This window comes from Branchiostoma floridae, chromosome 14 (genome assembly GCF_000003815.2).
Source record: "Branchiostoma floridae strain S238N-H82 chromosome 14, Bfl_VNyyK, whole genome shotgun sequence".
NCBI classification, from domain to species: Eukaryota; Metazoa; Chordata; class Leptocardii; order Amphioxiformes; family Branchiostomatidae; genus Branchiostoma; species Branchiostoma floridae.
In genome coordinates, this window is record NC_049992.1 from 2,531,795 (window position 1) to 2,551,122 (window position 19,328).

The following is a 19,328-nucleotide window of genomic DNA, read 5'->3' on the forward strand; positions in this document are numbered from 1 at the left end:
AAGAAATAGCAAATCTTCTGGACAAAAATATGTTGCAACAAGTTCTGGAAGGAACAGAAGCCACATCGCTCGTAATAATAGAAGGTAAGGAAGCGAGATAACTGAAAAGGGAGTATTTTTAGACCGATGTTCCAAGCTTAAACGTTTACTTCAATACTTGTCCACTAACTTGTTGTGTTCACAACTTGTTTTGCTGATTAAAATTTTCTGTTTATCTATTTATTTGTTTTGATGAACTTTGTTTGTCCTCAGACTGCGTGGAGCATGACGGGAGACCAGTTTTCCACTGCTTCTGCTCAGAACTCTCCATGAGGTGAGAAGGTTTCCTTGTCTCAATGTCTGACCTGAACATTTCATACATTGTAAACCTTGAAAATGTTAACTGTGCTTTTAAAAGCTTAAGGCAGACCCGCAAGCCACCTTAAACAACACACACACACACACAATGTTAAGTTACGTAAGCTACGTATTGTAACAGTGGGGGTTGAAGTAGTGCTAACTGACCATGCCAAACGCCTGTCAGGCTTTTGGCTCAGTCATTTAGGCTGCTAGTGTTGTGATCCTGAGGACCCGGGTTCGATTCCCAGGTCAGTCAGGATTTTTGTATTTATTGTTTATTTCTGTTCTACTCGCCCCTCTTGTTGTTTCAGTATGACCAGACTAAAAATAAAGATAGTATGTAAAAATCATGTATCAAATATGTCATTTGGGGTAACTTGCTATTCTTTATTGTTAACGTCAGCAAGAAAATCAGCAATTCCTGTCTGAGGTTGATGTCTATTGCATTATGGTAATTCTGATAAAAGGATATACAAAATGTACAAGGTAAATTATAGTCAAGGTATCTTCTCGGTTAACCATGACCTTATCCCCACCTGTCTCCCCAGGTGTGACTCTGTACACCTGTTCCACCTGGAGAATCCTGCAGAAGGTTTCCTGGCAGGTGCTAACGTTTCCAAGTAAGTTCATCATCATCATCATCACCATTGCTCTTCTCTGGCATTTACAAAGGTGGAGCATTAAACCTTTGCTTGCCAGTACAGTTTGCTGTCCTCAAAGTCCTCATAGTCGTCATACATGTGGATTAATTGGCTGACTTTCAGTAAGCTGCTTCTGGAGTATAATTGGTATAGATTTACTACCTATAAGGCTCATCTACAGCTTAATTAATCTCCAAGCAGATCGAGCGTGGTATATATAGAATACAACACGGTGTATTCCGTATCACCCGAGGTATCAGCCCGACATCGGGTCGGATCACCCGACGGTCGAAGGCCGGAGGGCGATCCGACCCGCGGGAGGGTTGGGACCGAGGGTGATGCGGAATACACCGTGTTGTATTTTATTTGTATGTGGCCAATTTACTCCTCTGCCGGCTAAACTCCTTCCCCAGCTTATGAAACTATTTTATACCACGCAAGATCAGCTTGGAGATTACGGCTTAATACTATAGCACTGTACACTGTGACAGGATAGGGAGATAAAAGAGAAAAGTGTGTGTGTGTGTGTTTAATTCAGTTTTTGTATCCCTGTAGAACCCACTCCCATGATGGCTTCTCAGACCCACTGCTGTGGGAGGAACAGAACAGGTGAGTCTTGCCTTTATTCATGAGTCCTTGAAGCCACAGGTTATGATGTAGTAGTGGCAAAGGTGTGGTGGAAACTGTATCAGATGTTTCCAGTTTACCCAAGAGATATCAGTCTATTTGCTGTGTCCTTGATGCCACAGGATAGTAAGGGAAGGGTAAAAGTATGATGTGAATGTTTTCCAGTACTGTTACAGTTTGCCTGTACGTGTTCCTATACTGTGTCTGCCTGTAGTATCACTATCACTATCATCAGCCATTTTACGCAGGTTTGCTGAAATTTGCCAACAGTGTTCTGATCCATATGTCCATCATCTAGTAACTTTTGTTTCCGCCTTTCAGAGATTCCTCATTGGACAGAATAGACCTAACCTCTCCTCCAGACTTTCTGGAGCACATTAAAAAGACACCTTCCCAAGCATCAACAGTTGCTGTTGTCATAGACTCCCTGACACCCTTCCTACAGAAGTACCCAGGCTATGTCATCTGTAGGGCCTTGCAGAGGCTGCTGAGAGCTAGGCTAGAATCAGGTTAGTATCCTTACTGCACTGTAAGGCCTACAGAGGTGGCTGTAAACCAGGCTATGTTATCTTTAGGGCCCTGCAGGGGCTGCTGAGAGCTAGGCTAGAATCAGGTTAGTATCCTTACTGCATTGTAAGGCCTACAGAGGTGGCTGTGAACCAGGCTATGCCATCTATAAAGGCCTGCAGGGGCTGCTGAGAGCTAAGCTAAAATCAGGTAGTATTGATACTGAACCAGCTTTATCAGCCATATTTACTATGAAATTGACTATGTTTCTTTCTTAATGTTTTTCCAAAAATTTTGTTTTACAAAACATTCCTGATTCAACCATATATTGTATGTTACTGTACTCATTCTACTACTAGTATGTATTCCCATGTTGATATTGAATATGTTTGTGTTAACAAATATGTCTTAGCCTGCTGTTTTGAGAACTTTAAGTGAGGCCATTGATGAAGGCATATATAACAATGATTTAATCTCTCTGTAATACTTTTATATCATGGAGCAAACAACATGAAAATTTCGTCTTTCACATCTCCATAGATGGAACAGAAGTTTCCCAGGTTGTTGCTGGTTTCCATGGAGATCTCCATGACAACAGCACAGCCGCCGCCCTGCGGCACATGGCGACCACCTGGGTCCAGCTGCATGAGGGGGCGGAGTCTCCCGCGCAGGGCGTGGCTGGTTTCCATGGCAACTGTGAGGTCTTACACAGAAGGAAGTCTGGGAAGGTTATACGACAGGTAATGTGTAGATATACCTAGACTGAACTAAATGGATTTTACTCTTCTTCTTCCTACAAGGAAGACTGGTTGTCAAACAGGTAAGGTGTAAAGATCACACCTAATGTTTACTTCGTAAATTTCACACCTTTTCGTTTAAGAAGGAAGTCTGTGAAAGTTGACATATGACAGGTCACACATAAATCTTGTTATTAGTGGAAAATGTGGAACATTGTGCATGGTCCTTGATGTCATTTCTTCAAATTTCAGATTCTACATTATGATGGAGAATGTATCTTGCAATTTATTGTTGTGAACTGTCAAACCTGGTTGGGCAACCACCCATAGTGGTAGTACAGTCAACTACCTACCTCCAATCACCAGCCACTATATGATACATTTGTAGTCCTCTAAATTTTGACATTGTAGACCGACCCTATCCTGAGCAACCATTTTCCTCATCGGGATCTCTTGAGAGGTTGCTGAATCCAGGTTCTAGTGTATCACCTAATCATGGACCTTTGCTATTTCTTTATCCAGGATGAGGTTTACCTAAACACCTAACCTTTACTGTTGTTTATTCAGGGACCTAAACACCTAACCTTTACTGTTGTTTATCCAGGATGAGGTTTACCTAAACACCTAACCTTTACTGTTGTTTATCCAGGATGAGGTTTACCTAAACACCTAACCTTTACTGTTGTTTATCCAGGATGAGGTTTACCTAAACACCTAACCTTTACTGTTGTTTATCCAGGATGAGGTTTACCTAAACACCTAACCTTTACTGTTGTTTATTCAGGGACCTAAACACCTAACCCTTACTGTTGTTTATCCAGGATGAGGTTTACCTAAACACCTAACCTTTACTGTTGTTTATCCAGGATGAGGTTTACCTAAACACCTAACCTTTACTGTTGTTTATCCAGGATGAAGTTTACCTAAACACCTAACCTTTACTGTTGTTTATCCAGGATGAGGTTTACCTAAACACCTAACCTTTACTGTTGTTTATCCAGGATGAAGTTTGCCTAAACACCTAACCTTTACTGTTGTTTATCCAGGATGAGGTTTACCTAAACACCTAACCTTTACTGTTGTTTATCCAGGATGAGGTTTACCTAAACACCTAACCTTTACTGTTGTTTATCCAGGATGAAGTTTACCTAAACACCTAACCTTTACTGTTGTTTATCCAGAATGAGGTTTACCTAAACACCTAAACTTTACTGTTGTTTATCCAGGATGAGGTTTACCTAAACACCTAACCTTTACTGTTGTTTATCCAGAATGAGGTTTACCTAAACACCTAAACTTTACTGTTGTTTATCCAGGATGAGGTTTACCTAAACACCTAACCTTTACTGTTGTTTATCCAGGATGAGGTTTACCTAAACACCTAACCCTTACTGTTGTTTATCCAGGATGAGGTTTACCACATCTCCCCCCAGTGGAGCCTGACATCAGGGGTACAGAAAACACCAGTCAGGCCAGCGGTGCAAGGGGACCAGGAGGTAAAACAGGAATCATACAGACTGAAGCATGCCTCTTCAAATGACCTAAAAGCCTAGCTGCCATAGCAGGCTCTATGAGAGAGCATACTTTAGTATCAGTTCTACTGCTCTCTTTTTCTATTAGAAGTAGTTGTAGCACTGTAGCAGTATCCAGTGTTGCAATGGATTTCTTTGTAGCCTATTTCACAGCCACCTCTGAAGGTCGTACATATGATTCAGTCTGGACAGTGCATTATGGGAACTGACCATTGTAGCCTTTACAATGGAAGGCACAGCTACAAGAAATAGGCTCCTAATAGTCTATGAAACTGTGGTACTGTATGTAGCCTGTAGGGTACAAATTTTACATTTACATACAAAAATTGAAATAATCTTTGGGGTGATGACTTTTTAATTTGAATACATAGAATAAGCAGAAGTTACTACTTACATATTACTGTTTTTACTCCAGCCCCAGGCTGACCCAACAGCCAACTTGACCTTTAACCTCCGACTGACTGACACAGAGAAGGAAGCCAGGAGCAGGGTCGTGCTGCCGTACATGCACCATCAGAGGTGAGGTCAAAGGGCAGGGGTCATGACACAACATACAATCTTAAGAAGTATGTCCCATCAACTAACAGTCAACTTTATTTTCACTGATGTTTTGGCGACCGTCTGTCACCTTACTCAACCCCCTTGCCTTACTCAACCATTCACTGTACATATTATGTAACTTGTGACCACATAATCATATTGCTGCAGTACAATGTGCACCAGTCAGAATTGCCCTGAGTAAAGTGACAGTCACCGAAACGTCAGTGAAAATAACATAACTGTTGTGGTTGGAAAAAAAAAAGTGTCTCAGAGTGTTTAATCAAGTTCGACTTGATCTCAAAAATAAACCAATATATATCCATAGCATCCACCAGTCCTTACTATGGGGCTTTGGTTAGTAGAAATGTGCAAAAATAGGGTGAAAGAGTGAACCATGGTAGTTAGATCTGGTAGAGGTTGAAACACAGCTGGGTCTTTTTTGGTGAAAGACTGTTAATTCTCTTACACCAGGGTTGCTGCTGAGACTACTAATATATTATATTATATTACTATCCTACTACTTCCTACAGTTCTACAGGAGTTCTAATTCATGTTTTACTGAGTTCTTGTCTCATATTCCTGCAGGAAAAAGGCCACAGACAAGCCAGCAGCGACTCCAGGAGGACAAATCTTCTACCAGCCGGACGATGTGGATGACTTTGATGAGGAAGATCCTGATGATGATCTGGACTTCTGATTGGCTGGTTCAAATGTGATGCTGTGCAGTGATTGGTGGATGACTTTGATGAGGAAGATACTGACGATGATCTGGACTTCTGATTGGCTGGTTCAAATGTGATGCTGTAAAGTGATTGGTGCATTTAAATCTAGCTATCCCAATCAGTCTTACAACTGAAACTAAAGTGAAAGCATTAAAAGAAGTGTGAATGAAAGTGACTAGGGAAATGTTACAACTATGTACAGTAGATAGTTATGTGTAAGCTAGCTTTCTGTATTTAGGTTTTAAGAAATGATGCAAGATGTGGAAAGAAATACACTATTTATTACCTTACTTTATGTACATGTTTCAAACTAGCTTTTGTAAGAATGTCGGGAACGTTTCTATGATCTATACTCGTCAGCAGAACTTATACAAGAAAGTCTCTGTATAATACTTTTTGCAAAATAAAGTGATGTTCTGAAATTCATTGTTGTCTTTATCTTCTTTCATGTAGACTTCCTTACATCAATATGACAAAGGTTTGGTTCCTTGTAGACCGTGGTGGTAAAGATGGTAAAGATGGTCTGTTTTAAATGGTACACTTTTCAGGGGATATGTGTGAACGTCCTTGGCCTGTTCTACAACCTCCAGGCTGAATTGGTCACTGTTATTTTGTTGGTCTTTTGCAGCCACTTCTACATTACTATATACAGGAGGGTAGTGACAAGAATATGCATGCCAATAGAGATAGATGTAGAAATGTAGTAAAGGCTGCAAAAGTCCCAGCAAAATAACCCCGACTAGTGCATCAACTTGAAGATCATGTCTGCTGCCTGGCATGCCTGTATTATGCAAGAGAGCCCCCTTGTGAAACCCGTGAGAACTGCAGCAGTGTTAGCTGGTATCTGCCTGTTCTGTGCCAGTCTGTGCTGCCTGGTAAGCCTGTACTGCCAGCTCCACAACCCCTCCTTTTACTGCATCATACTTGGCAAATGCCTGTGAACAAAAGGAAGGCAAAAACCATCAACTACATATACTTCTGTTAATACAAGGACAACAGTGAAATTAACAGAGCCTATGGGCTTTTTAATGTCAAGCTCATTTGACTAAACATAACTTTCATAAGATGCAATTAAGACTTAAAACTTTTCTATACAGAAGTATTCATTGAACCAAAACTTGCTGCTAGGGGTTGTGTAAGCCTCCTAGTGACCTACAGATGAACGGCAGCAGGACTTACCTTGACAGTGTCCAATCCCTGCAGGTTGCCCTGTGCAATCTGGGTTGCTGATTGGCTGTCAGGGTGCAACATGCAGTACAACCTCACCAGCTGCACAGCATCATCAGCACTGGGGGAGAGACAAAAATGTTTAACATCTTACAAATGTTATGAAAGCTCATCTGTGTTGGTAGTGATCATAGTACAATGGTAAACTTTCTTCCAATACAAAGATAAACCAAGGATAAACACGGCTCAAATTTTCAACGACCACTGTCACCTTCTTCAGGATCAATACTGATGACCAATCAGTTCAGAATGTAAACTTGCAGGATCCAATGATACAAGGAATCGGGAAACTCACAGGTCCACCTGTAGCATATCCACCAGGAGGTCGTCGACCTTGCTGTTTTGTGTGAGGTACCATGCCAGCCCGCCGAAGTGCCGCGTGGAGCGCAGTAGGCCGTACTTCTTCCCATGGTACACATCCTCGTACACATGTCGGTGGATCTGTCACAAGTATGTAAATTAGTTCACAAGTCACGTCACAAATATGCAAATAATTACAGCCCGCCGAAGTGCCGTGTGGAGCGCAGTAGGCCGTACTTCTTCCCATGGAACACATCCTCGTACACATGCCGGTGGATCTGTAACGAGTATGCAAATTATCTTACATGTCACACCATAGATATGCAAATTACTGTACATATGTCACAAACATTTCAGTACTTAAGTCTAGTCTTTTAAATACTGCAGTTTTGTCCTGTTACTAATCATTATCATCATCATCTAGGGCAGGTTGCCCCGACACCCTCTCTCTCCGGATGTCTGTCCCCATAGCATTCTTTAGATCCTCAACCTGCAACCTCACACCCCGAGCAAGTTGGTCTATGTAAGTCAGTCGGGGTTGCCCAGCAAAACAGGCACAAAACACTGTAACTACGCTGGATCATCACATCTGCTTGACGATATATGTGCGATTACAAACAGTTGGAATTACAGTTGTATCATCTAGGGAATGTAATGATAAGTTACCCTGATGAAGTCTTGCGAGTCTGGTTCAAACTGGATACAGCAGAGATCCAGCAGGTCCACATGGCGATCTGCCTCCAGAACAATCTAGGAAGGGGGAAAGTACTATTACTTGGTGTGGGTACTGGTAGAGGGTTGGGCTCAGCCTCCCAATCATCATCATCGGTTGACGTGATCGTACATGTTCGCACATGTTTACACACGACGGGGTTATACCGCCCCTTACAGGGTGACATACCCTTTCGTATGGCTAATTACAAGACGGGGATGCGCCAGGTCTCCCGTCCGGGTGAATGATGCAAATCACCGTGTGGCTGATACGAGACAGAGGTTCGCCAGGCCTCCATCCGGGTGATTTGAAGTGAATCACCAACTCCCGACAGAAGGATTTGCACCAATGCACACCGAACGTGTGGGGGTTCCTTAACATGCATGGGGTGTGGCTCTCCCCATACACGGGACCTCCCAATACTGTACTCCAGACACAGTGGATAACAACCTTGTCCCTACAGCCTCAAAAAGGCTGTGGAATTACCTCTTCTTTTACCTTTGTAGGTCCATATGAGGATATCATGCAAAAGATAGAGTGAGCCATCAGGTTACCAAGCAGTACAGCTGAGTAACAAACGTTGATGCTGGACAGGAAAAAATGCAGTGATCGATCAGAGTTTCCCCGAGTTGGCATCCATGATCCAGTGATGATGATGACCATGTCTTGACAACAACAATCTATGAAAAATAATCCCTGCCTTCGTAGTCCTTTGGTGTCGATACCTGCAATAGGGACTAAGCAGTAGAAAAAGAAGAAGAAGGAGATCTCAAGAAAAACGTCTCACGTTCATGTGGTCCTCCTGGAATAGCGGCGGAGGTCGGATCCTGCGACCTTCCTTCGGGAAGTACACCTGCAGCAGCCGGTCTCGTTCCTCCCACGTGGCGCGGCGCAGAACGCCGTCCAGCTCACGTACCACGATAAATCTTTCCTGGTGAAACGACAAACACAAATTCTACGGTAAAGAAGGAGAAACTCTAATACATTTAAAAAGTCATACATATACCAGTATCTCTTTTGTTTATAACAACCTTCAATTCAAAACTGTTTTCTCCTAACAATCTTAAGTAAAGTAAAGACTCAGTGCATATAATTTTTTTTATTGATTTATCCTAACATATCCATACCCACGCACGCAGGCGCACGCACGTACACGCACACACAAATGCACGCACACGTCGTCTCAGGTGGATTGGACATGTTACAAGATCCAGTGACTGCATCAACACCATCACCAAATTGAAATTTGGGGGCAACAGGGGTCGTGGTAGGCAGAGGAAATCCTGATTGGAATGTGTTAGGAGGGACATAAAGGTGTGTGGTCTATTTATATAGGGGTAATGCTGGACAGAGCGGCTTGAAAGTGTGGAAGACTGCCCAGGGATCCCAGCAGCAGTATAATCAAATACATGTACTGGATACTACAGCTACTAGTACTACCATTTCCCACTCACCCTGTCAGGATGTTCTGTGAGATGTCAGGTAAGTGCAGTACCACTCACCCTGTCAGGGATGTTCTGTGAGATGTCTGTGAACACCAGGTAAGTACAGTACCACTCACCCTGTCAGGGATGTTCTGTGAGATGTCTGTGAACACCAGGTAAGTACAGTACCACTCACCCTGTCAGGATGTTCTGTGAGATGTCAGGTAAGTACAGTACCACTCACCCTGTCAGGGATGTTCTGTGAGATGTCTGTGAACACCAGGTAAGTGCAGTACCACTCACCCTATCAGGGATGTTCTGTGAGATGTCTGTGAACACCAGGTAAGTGCAGTACCACTCACCCTATCAGGGATGTTCTGTGAGATGTCTGTGAACACCAGGTAAGTACAGTACCACTCACCCTGTCAGGGATGTTCTGTGAGATGTCTGTGAACACCAGGTAAGTACAGTACCACTCACCCTATCGGGGATGTTCTGTGAGATGTCTGTGAACACCAGGTAAGTACAGTACCACTCACCCTGTCGGGGATGTTCTGTGAGATGTCTGTGAACACCAGGTTTGACGTCTCCAGCCCTTCCAGCTCTGGGTTCTCCGCTATCGGTGTGGGGTCGATCGGAGCTCTCTCCGGCAGCACCGGAGGCATCTGCAGCTTCTTGCTCGCTCGCTGGACCGTTTCATCGTACGCCTGAATGAAGTGAAGATGGTTTGGAGGGGTTTAGGTTTAGGTTTAGGTTGTATGTTCAGAATAGAAGTTGAACTTAAAAAATTATATCATAGGATGCTGTTAAGTATCCTAACAGCATGTAAATGTAATATACTAGCAATACCAGTTTTAGATTAAGTTTTTGGCACTCTGCATATTTTACTATTTCAAACACAAACATTGTAAGATATTTCTACTTTGTTCTGTAGTGCCTCTTCATTCTGTAGTCCCTCTGACTCAGGTATTCATTTGTACACCTGAGCGGAGTGTGGAAAGTCATGTAAAGTGACTTTCCCAAAGGGCACAACATCTTGTTACATGTATAGAGGAGACTTTAGACTTATTACTTGGAACTGTTTATGAATTTTCCATACACAGTACTTGTTTACAAGCAATAAACAATAGGCAGTTTACATAGTATGGAAAAAATAAAAAATAAAACAAATAAAACACAGACCTTTTTCAGCTGCTCCTCTGTCATGAGTCTGTAGGTGGGAGGGTCCACTTTGGCCCTGACCTGGTGGAAAACCGTCTCAATGTCCACCCCCGTGATCTGCACCAGAATGGACTGGACCGCCGGGTGGAAGAAGTCAGGAGGGGAAGGCAGGGTCGGCTTGGAAGTGTCTGCATGGGGTGTAAACAGGTTTGAATGGACCTATGGATACTAATTAATAATGTACCAGCAAGTTAATAAAAGTTAACGTTCCATTCTAAAACTGAGCTGGAAATGCTGATATTTCATTAATCTTATGTTACTGGTTGTCCATGATATAAACTTTGTTGCAATTTGGTCATTCCAGGTGGGTACTTCAATCAAAGATATAATTTAACAGTTTGTGCCGTTCCAATACTAGTAATAAATCATAATAATGTTGACAAATTGTGGATTTTTTCAACCTCCTTGATATAAACTACCCATACAACATATAACTTTATAAGCGTACAAGTAGAAAAATAGTAAATAACCTGCACCTGGATATAACCTGGACAAACGTGTAAGATACCGCTTGAGAAATGATGGCATGAAAAAAACGAAATATCAAGTTGTTATGACTATTCCCTTTACACGCCGAAAACACACGCACACATCGTGGGGAGGGGGGCGATGCACGTCAGGCATTCAACAGGACGGTGTGCTTACGAGAAGACGCCATGACTCACCTGATCCCGTCTCACCTGACGCCGACGCACACAGCCGCACACCTGAGGAGGACAGGGACGGGGAGAGTCTCCGGCAATCCCGCCAGGAACGGAGACACCGTCTGCAACCCGACAAAATCGCCCTGGACGCCGCCATCTTGGACTGGCGGATGTAAGGTCACGAGGTCACGGGCGCATGAGGGTGATGTCACGTGATCAGGACCTTGCGAACCTGGCTAGCCTGCTAGCCTGGAAACCGCAGCCACCGCTGCAGGCAACCCTCAGACACGGCCCCACAGCTCCTCTGTAGGACCCATGATGACCACGTGAAGGCTGCGCTGAAGGAACGACTAATCTTGCGCTGGCGTATGGGGCCTTTGGTGCCCCCACCATAGATAGTGGCACATGTGGAGGGAGACTCCCGTTATGATTTGGGGATCGGACAGGTTCCCGCTGTTAGCGCACATGATCAACAGTGGGAAGGGCCACTAAGGGAAATGGCTAAATATTAAACAAACAAACAAACAAAAAACATAATAGAGTTGACACATATGCTGGTGGAGCGGTGGAAGGGGCCGCTCAGGGAAGTGGCTAAATCAACAAACAAACAAACTAACAGACAAACAGACAAAAAATATAATAGAGTTGGCACTTATGCTGGGGGAGCGATGGGAGTGGCCGCTCGGGGAAGTGGCTAAATACTGTAGAAGCCGCTTAATTGCACCGCCAATTTGCCAGTGAATTTCGTTTAATTATCTGGCTGGAGGTCTGACCGGTTTGGGATTTGGGGATTTAATACACTCTCCACTTCCCTTAGTCCTTCAAACTGTACATGCAATTAGCCTTGGGGCATGATTTTGCAAATAAAACAATAAACTAATGTTAATGCAAGTCAAAAGTATATGGCACACAGTGCAGCCCCTGCTATGTTTGTCTGTGGGACTAGTAGAGTCACACAGTAGACAGTATTTTTTATTTAATTGTGGTAAAGCCTGCTCACAGTATCTACCCCCATAGCAAACATGATCCCAGTCCATCCAGAGTTTCTAAGAAATATCTGCCCACAGGGCATTCAGCGCCAAGAATATTTTAAGCGCCAAGAATATTTTAACTTTCTCTTACCGCAGTACCAGGGTCAATATTAATCAACAGGTGCCTAAAATCGACCTTCACCGTCCAAATCACCCCACCTACCAACTTGCTAAATAGCATCCCAATCCGTCCAGCGGATCTCGAGATATACTACACATCATGGTTCGTACCAAAACCAGTACCTCCATGGAGGTGATTATGAAAAAAAAACCTACTAGTTCTGCCTTTGTCTACTGTCAAGGAGGCTATTTACATTGGGGCATATCAACCCTCGTCGAACCGTGATGGTGGCAGATTTCGCCTTTCCGCCATTTATGATTCGCTGCTACCTGACGTCATCCAACGACTTCCGGATTAGTGCAGCGAGTCATTTCATCGGAGTGTTTGGCCGATAATTCATGGCGAGTCCCTTTTAGTGTTGGAACAAAGTTTAAACTTTCTCAATATGAAATTTACCAACACAGATCAGCTTTCGTTCGGCCTTTGCGAATGACAGGATTCAAAGGTCCCTTTCCAGTAGCGTGCATGTCGGGTGACACAGATGAGATCGAGCTCACGGCTTCTAGTTCCGGAGGCAGGGACACTGGACTACACACTGCTAGCTCTTGCTTGCCATATGAATAATGACTACAGTGACATACATGAGGCATACACATGCTGCAACTGCTTTCCGAGGCTTTATTTGATGGAACTGGAGTTGTCGTCATACTCGTAAAGCTAAGGACACAACCCGCCGTACAAGCAAATACGTGCTGTCTACGTGGGCAATCTTTTTGGATCTGGTAAGTGCCGCCTCCGTACGAACTCGTAGGGAATCCGAAGGATTTTGGAGCACGCAGACACGCCGTAGAACTTTACGTACGTGCAGGCAAAACTTTGTGTGCCATCGGCCCCCCCAGACGTGCCAGTGCGGGCGACGCGCCTGCCCTGTACAGCCTGAACGTTTTCAGAAATACGCGGCGGACGTGGCCTCTCAAAAAACGTATGGACAAATCGCACGCACGGCGGGTTGTGCCCTTAGCTTTAGCAAGAGTTCGACGACTCCATGCCTGCGTCAAGCTTTATTATTTTGAAATCAATTAAACCGCGTAATATGTGACTTAACATTTGTCACTTCTACATATCATGCATGTCAGCAATGAATCTTCGTTATTCCCAATGACGTCACTTCGAAGTCAGCTACCCCTGCACCCCCCCCCCCCATAAACGTGTAAAGAAAACGAAGAAATCATGCAGAAATTCTGCTGCAGAAATCTAGAAAAGCAATCAGGGTGTCCGAAATGTAATGATTTCTTTGACAGATCTAATTATAACGACATAGCAACTGTTCTAATAGTCCATCCATAACGTTTTGAGTAATGTAGCAGTTCATCTACAAAGTAAAGTACATACAAGGAAATAGGCGAACGAAATTGAAACTTGAAATTAGTTGAGCCAACGTCCTTTACCTCTATATACAGATTATTAGGTTACTGCTTCATATCCGCTTATTAATACAAATGTTCATTGTTAAATGTATAAGCTTATTGTTAAGTTGTAGTCTTGACAAGTTCTAAAGTACTTGCCTTTCTTTAGAAGTTTAACAACGTATTTGAAAAAAAATCTCAAAAGATTTCAATCTGATCATTTTTCCTGCATCATTTAGATGCACATGCAAACAAAATATCAATTTAAAATGTGCATTTAACATTGCGTGTGTATATGCGTGTGTGTGTGCGTGTTGTGTGTGTGTGTGTGTGTTTGTGTGTATGTTTCTTTCTTCACTTCAAAAGTATCTGGCAAACAATGTAGCCCAAACAACATTAGCGCTGCTATATCTGTGGGGCTAGTACGGTCACGCAACAGCATTTGTTGCGGCTAAGCTGCCCTCTCTGACTGCGTTAGCCACTGTCTCCCGGACGGGTCACTCTTCCGGCCGCACGCTTGCAGATGAAGGACCTGGTGGCTCGTTCATCGCAGGACACGTCGTACCACTGGTCCGTTCCCCAGACGTTCTTCATCACTATGGCAACGCAGTAGCTCATCTTGGCGCCGTCCGGCTGAGGGAACCAGGTTCTGACATCCATGGGTGACCTGAGGAAGGTGTGATGGGAAAACAATGCTGTGTTAAGTAGCAAATGCTGTGTTTTGTTTCACCATTCTCGGCAGAGAGGATTTAAAGAAAGGTTAGATAATGTTAACTTTTATGAAAATCAGTACCTTAGTAGTGATTTACCAATTGTAATGTTCAGAACAATTCAGGATATCCAACAGGAGATCTTACAAGCCTGCGCATTTTTTAATAAAACTTATCACACATCATCTTCCGCTCCCCGTCCTTTAACCGCGACCAAGGCCGCCATTGCCTCACCCCATCCACAACACTCTCGTGACACGTTTCCTGTGTGTGGCCTTTGACTACTCTACAGTATTTTGACTACTCTACAGAGCTAAAGAAAGAAGGCGGATAGCTCCTAAAAGGTTCTTATCACAGCTGCCATTTGTTATGCACGATATCTAAATTCTCACTCTCTCTGTCTCTCTCTGTCTCTGTCTCAGTCTGTCCCTGTCTTTCTCTATCACTCTCTCTCTAAAAAGTTCGAAAAGCTGTATCTACATTGATAAACATAGACCCTTTGTGCTTAAAGAAATGGACATGTTTTCTCCAAAAACACATATGTATTCGAAAATGGGATGTCAAATGTTATTCTTTATAAGTCGACTTTGGTTAAAAGCAGAATATATATTGATACACGATAAATTATATATTACAGAACTAAGCATGTTTAATTGCTTTGCATTAGGGCTGGGTATCGGTACAGCGTACCGGTACAAAACCGGTTTTTCTTGTTGGACCGGTCCAGAAAAACCGGACCTGAAAAAAATTAGGTGGACCGGATGTTGGACCGATTAGAAAATTAACATATTATTTCATCAGGCATTCACACGTTTTGGCGCTTGCAGGTGGAAGAAAATAAGAGTGCAGTAGAGTAGAGTTTATAGTAATTTCTACCAAGTTTTACAGCCAATCGTACAGGTGCAGCTAGCCTTGTAGGATTTTAAAACGCCAGTATGAGTCTAATACTCCACCAAACAGATTTCTTTGTAGTGAAATGGACCATTGATATGAGTCATACTGAATCAGGTCCAGGTTCAGGTCCGGACCTGGACCTGATCCTCTGGACCTGAACCGGACCTGGACCTGAATTTTCTGTACCGGTACCCAGCCCTACTTTGCATGTTTGTGGCTGGCGAGAGTACACGCACCAGTCCATGTAAGTCACCGGGATGCCATCGGTCCAGACGAAGGTTCGGTTCAGGTGGATGTCGTACAGACCTTGGGGCAACGAGAATTTATTGTTATGGATAAAGATAATATTCTATTCGTGGGTTTATCAAAGCGCACAGCAATTTCGTTTTTTCAGACTCCAGATTTCCGTTTCTTATTTGAACTTGTGTTCACCAGTTATCTTCAGATAAGCTGTATTAAATCTGAATAGAGTCGAATACACACACACACATGTACATGAAAATGATATAACATGTCAAACCAATGTAAAGCGTTGGATCAACGATGCGTTTGACGACAACGTTGGTGACCAACAGCAGGTGGAGAAACTCCATCTCTGCCCGGTCAGCGATGCTGGTTAAGTTAGCGCCAAACTCTCGGCACTTGACGTCTGCCTCCTCCCAGTTCACCCGTACGTGATGGTGGACGGTATGGTAGCAGTTTCGGCGGAACAAGCGCCAACCACATGGGCAGATGAAACCTTGGTAATTTGACATGAAATGGGAAACTTTCTTATTTATCAAAGTGTCATAGAAATCAGGTATTTATAATTTATTCATTCATTTTGTTAGTTTCATTCAAACCGCAAAGTACACGCACGGGGAATGGCTTGCGCCTCCCTGAATTATGTGCAGTTTGTCACATAGGGTTAATTAAAATACTAGCAATAAAATTAACACAAATTATTTACATTGTTGTGCCAGGCAAGGCAAACCATTTATTTTCTTTCAGTTGGGTGTTATTTTTACCTGCATCATCAGGAATGCCCTCCACCTGTCGGCTGGCGCTGAACTTACTGACGTTGTACGTCGCTATAAACCCGCGACTAGCGCCAAAATCAGCAATGTGACTCGTCGCAAGCATGACCAAACGCATCTCATCGGAGCTCGACACATAACGCTTCTGTTCGCCCTCGCCGCGACACAGCCCGTGGATCGTGTTCCACCCTACCGTCAGGAACCTGTCCCTGACCTGCAGCACGCGGCTGGCGCAGGGCAAATCTACGTCCAGCAGCACAAGCGTGACGTAGCTTCCTGGAGGACCTTCGATGGTCCACAGACAGATGGCTGAAGAAGGGAAGGCGTGTGGGTATCCGGGGGTGTAGATCAGCCCACAGCGATATTGGTCGGGTATGCCACAAAGGACATACCCACAGGACGTTTCCCTGGCCATGCAATCGTCGCACGCTGAAAAAGAAAGCAAGAAAAGTCGCTAGATGGTCGAAAATTGACCGTGATATTCGTCTCCCGAAAACCCAATTCCTGATGAAATATCAGCCGGAGATTGTGGAAACACAAACACACAGACAAGACGAAAACATTGCCTTTGTTTACTGAGGTAAGAAAAAGGAGCAAAGACAATAGAGAAGCGGATAATTATCAATGAAAATAAAATGATAGGTAATTTGCTACCTTATTGAACCATTCATGCGTCTGCAATGTTGCTATGGATGCCACAGTATCGCAGACTACAGCACATTGCTACCAAGAAGGTGACGGATACCTGTCATGTCCGGAATATGTACACTTAGTTCGTCCCTGCCAGCCTCCTCTACATGTCCTAACTCAGTATGGGTTGTGGTAGTTTCACAGCCATCGGCAAAGTACGATGCCGGATCTGCAAATCGTGAGAAACGAGCGTGTACATATCACTGAGTGTCCGATAAATGCACATATTTCCAATAAATAATGCAATCTTGTAAACATTGTAAAGGCAACCTAAGCAACATAAGCCCAAATCAGGGTTGCAGAACTTCAATTAACAAAGCTAATTTTGGGGGCACTTATTAAGGATGAAGCAACAACTCTGTGAAGTCTAATGTTGTGGATTATATCATATAGAGAATCTTATTGGCGCAGCTTGTTTCCGTGCCGTTTTTAACCGCTCAAAGTAAGAAATAATGATGTAAATATGGGAATATAGTGCAGTAGATATCAATTCCATACAGATGGCCTTATCCAGATTATTTCCACTTTTAACGTTCTAATGATGCTCTTGTCAGCCCGTGTATACTGCTGTGTAAACTTAACACTGTAACTGTAAAACTGTCTAAATTTATAATGGGGGGGTACACAGGGACATTTGTCAACGATTATCGCACCTTTCTCGCAGATGAATTCTTTCTCAATCAGGCTGCAAGGCTGAAGACTCCATGGGCCTGGAAAGGGTCAAGAACATTATTTTGATGATGTAACTTGCTTATAAGGATATTCGTGCAGAATGTGATCATCAAACCCATAATTTTCATATTGTAATCGTTCACACATTATTGTAGCTATTCTGCGGCACGAAGAATTCAAGACGTACCGTGGTCTTCTAGAAAGGCACAGAAGGGGTCATTAAGCCTCCAAATGTATTCCGGGAAACCGTCGAAGGAAATGTCCTGTTCCCTGAAAGCGTCACCCGCAGGACTTCCATCGCTCCAAGTGAAGTTGGCAATTTTCTGGAGATCAGAAGAGCAATAACTAAGATAAGGCTCGACAACATAATTGTCTGGACTGGCCTGAGCACTGAACAGATCCTCAGGGCGGCAAAGGACAGAACGAGATGGGCAAAGATCACCGCTACTGGATGTCGTGGAGCCCCTATGACCACTGTGGTTATGGGCCATGAGTGAGTGAGTGAGTGAGTGAGTGAGGAGTGAGTGAGTGAGGAGTGAGTGAGTGAGAAGTGAGAGTGAATGAGTGTGAGTGAGTGAGTGAATGAGTGAGTGAGTGAGTGAGGAGTGAGTGAGTGAGTGAGGAGTGAGTGTGTGAGTGTGTGAGTGAGTGAGTGAGTGAGGAGTGAGTGAGTGTGTAAGTGAGTGAGTGAGTGAGGAGTGAGTGAGGAGTGAGTGAGTGAGCGTGTGAGTGAGTGAGGAGTGAGTGAGTGAGGAGTGAGTGAGTGAGTGAGTGAGTGAGTGAGTGTGAGTGAGTGAGTGATGAGTGAGTGAGTGTGTGAGTGAGTGAGTGTGTGAGTAAGTGAGTAGGTGAGTGAGTGAGTGATGAGTGAGTGAGTGATGAGTGAGTGATGAGTGAGTGAGTGATGAGTGAGTGAGTGAGTGAGTGTGAGTGAGTGAGTGAGTGATGAGTGAGTGAGTGAGTGAGTGAGTGAGTGTGTGAGTGAGTGAGTGAGTGTGTGAGTGAGTGAGTAGGTGAGTGAGTGAGTGATGAGTGAGTGAGTTAGTGAGTGAGTGAGTGTGTGAGTGAGTGAGTGTGCGAGTGAGTCAGTGATGAGTGAGTGAGTGAGTGAGTGACCGGAACTGGCCTGTGTGTGAGAGGTGCTTGAGCAGTGCTGGAGAGTTGAGTGGATGGGGTGTTAGTGAGTGAGTGACTCTGACTGAGGGACTGTAGTGATGTGTGAATAAGTGAGTGAGTGAGGGAGTGAGTGAGTGAGTGTCTGATGGAGTGAGTAGGTGAGTGAGTGACTGGTGAGTGAGTGAGTGAAGAGGGAGTGAGTGATGAGTGAGTGAGTGATGAGTGACAGAGTGAGTTAGTGTGAGCGACTCAGTGACTGATGACTGAGTGAGTGAGTGAGTGTGTGAGTGAGTGAGTGTGTGAGTGAGTGAGTAGGTGAGTGAGTGAGTGAGTGATGAGTGAGTGAGTGAGTGAGTGAGTGAGTGAGTGAGTGAGTGAGTGAGTGAAAAAATGTTTTCCCTTTGCCTAAAACATTGACCTAAAACGAGTTCTCATTAAAACTGCGGGCGAGCGATTTGACAGTGCTCAACGAATGGACATTATATCGATGAACAAATATTATTACACTTCGTGTTTTGCCTTTTTAGTCAATATCACATATTCACATTAGTGACATCGT

At 43.8% G+C, this 19,328-nt stretch overlaps 3 protein-coding genes and 1 long non-coding RNA gene across 5 annotated transcripts in view; 1 reads left to right on the forward strand and 3 right to left on the reverse strand.

The window, feature by feature from the left end:
- Nucleotides 1-859: 859 nt before the first annotated feature.
- LOC118430874 (elongator complex protein 5-like) lies at nucleotides 860-6,071 on the forward strand. The gene is made up of 7 exons (XM_035841909.1): nucleotides 860-1,011; nucleotides 1,536-1,589; nucleotides 1,929-2,116; nucleotides 2,655-2,854; nucleotides 4,258-4,347; nucleotides 4,799-4,902; nucleotides 5,509-6,071. Exons 1-7 carry the CDS (start codon nucleotides 860-862, stop codon nucleotides 5,618-5,620), a joined length of 900 nt encoding a protein of 299 aa, XP_035697802.1. The 3' UTR covers nucleotides 5,621-6,071.
- Nucleotides 3,084-4,230, reverse strand: LOC118430700. Its single transcript, XR_004832887.1, has 3 exons — nucleotides 4,193-4,230; nucleotides 3,436-3,615; nucleotides 3,084-3,398 (listed from the first exon to the last, which is right to left on the reverse strand). It is a non-coding gene; the product is annotated as an uncharacterized LOC118430700 (long non-coding RNA).
- Nucleotides 5,907-11,379, reverse strand: LOC118430699 (28S ribosomal protein S22, mitochondrial-like). Of its 2 annotated transcripts, none has more exons than XM_035841691.1 (8): nucleotides 11,195-11,379; nucleotides 10,491-10,657; nucleotides 9,848-10,015; nucleotides 8,672-8,815; nucleotides 7,839-7,922; nucleotides 7,168-7,313; nucleotides 6,825-6,933; nucleotides 5,907-6,580 (listed from the first exon to the last, which is right to left on the reverse strand). In XM_035841691.1, exons 1-8 carry the CDS (start codon nucleotides 11,328-11,330, stop codon nucleotides 6,479-6,481), a joined length of 1,056 nt encoding a protein of 351 aa, XP_035697584.1. In that variant the 5' UTR covers nucleotides 11,331-11,379; the 3' UTR covers nucleotides 5,907-6,478. The 2 variants fall into 2 exon arrangements, with proteins under 2 accessions (XP_035697584.1, XP_035697585.1); XM_035841692.1 differs by having other exon boundaries at nucleotides 11,210-11,363.
- A 2,620-nt stretch (nucleotides 11,380-13,999) lies between these two features.
- Nucleotides 14,000-19,328, reverse strand: part of LOC118430875 — an 8,684-nt gene continuing 3,355 nt past the window's right edge. The window contains exons 5-11 of the mRNA XM_035841910.1: nucleotides 17,841-17,976; nucleotides 17,635-17,691; nucleotides 17,037-17,150; nucleotides 16,283-16,720; nucleotides 15,796-16,014; nucleotides 15,512-15,581; nucleotides 14,000-14,338 (exon numbers count right to left, since the gene is read on the reverse strand). Of these exons, the coding sequence (XP_035697803.1) occupies nucleotides 14,146-14,338; nucleotides 15,512-15,581; nucleotides 15,796-16,014; nucleotides 16,283-16,720; nucleotides 17,037-17,150; nucleotides 17,635-17,691; nucleotides 17,841-17,976 (1,227 nt within the window). The 3' untranslated portion in view covers nucleotides 14,000-14,145. The remainder of the gene's footprint in view (nucleotides 14,339-15,511; nucleotides 15,582-15,795; nucleotides 16,015-16,282; nucleotides 16,721-17,036; nucleotides 17,151-17,634; nucleotides 17,692-17,840; nucleotides 17,977-19,328) is intronic.

Excerpts from the sequence above, each read along its gene's own strand:
- LOC118430874 (XM_035841909.1), top strand. The coding sequence starts at position 860 with ATGACCTTATCCCCACCTGTCTCCCCAGGTGTGACTCTGTACACCTGT. Across the intron at positions 1,012-1,535 it reads CTTCTCTGGCATTTACAAAG|AACCCACTCCCATGATGGCT; the intron begins GTGGAGCATTAA and ends GTATCCCTGTAG. Across the intron at positions 2,117-2,654 it reads GAGAGCTAGGCTAGAATCAG|ATGGAACAGAAGTTTCCCAG; the intron begins GTTAGTATCCTT and ends ACATCTCCATAG.
- LOC118430699 (XM_035841691.1), bottom strand. The coding sequence starts at position 11,330 with ATGGCGGCGTCCAGGGCGATTTTGTCGGGTTGCAGACGGTGTCTCCGT. Across the intron at positions 10,016-10,490 it reads CAGAGGAGCAGCTGAAAAAG|GCGTACGATGAAACGGTCCA; the intron begins GTCTGTGTTTTA and ends CACTTCATTCAG. Across the intron at positions 7,314-7,838 it reads ACTCGCAAGACTTCATCAGG|ATCCACCGACATGTGTACGA; the intron begins GTAACTTATCAT and ends TACTTGTGACAG.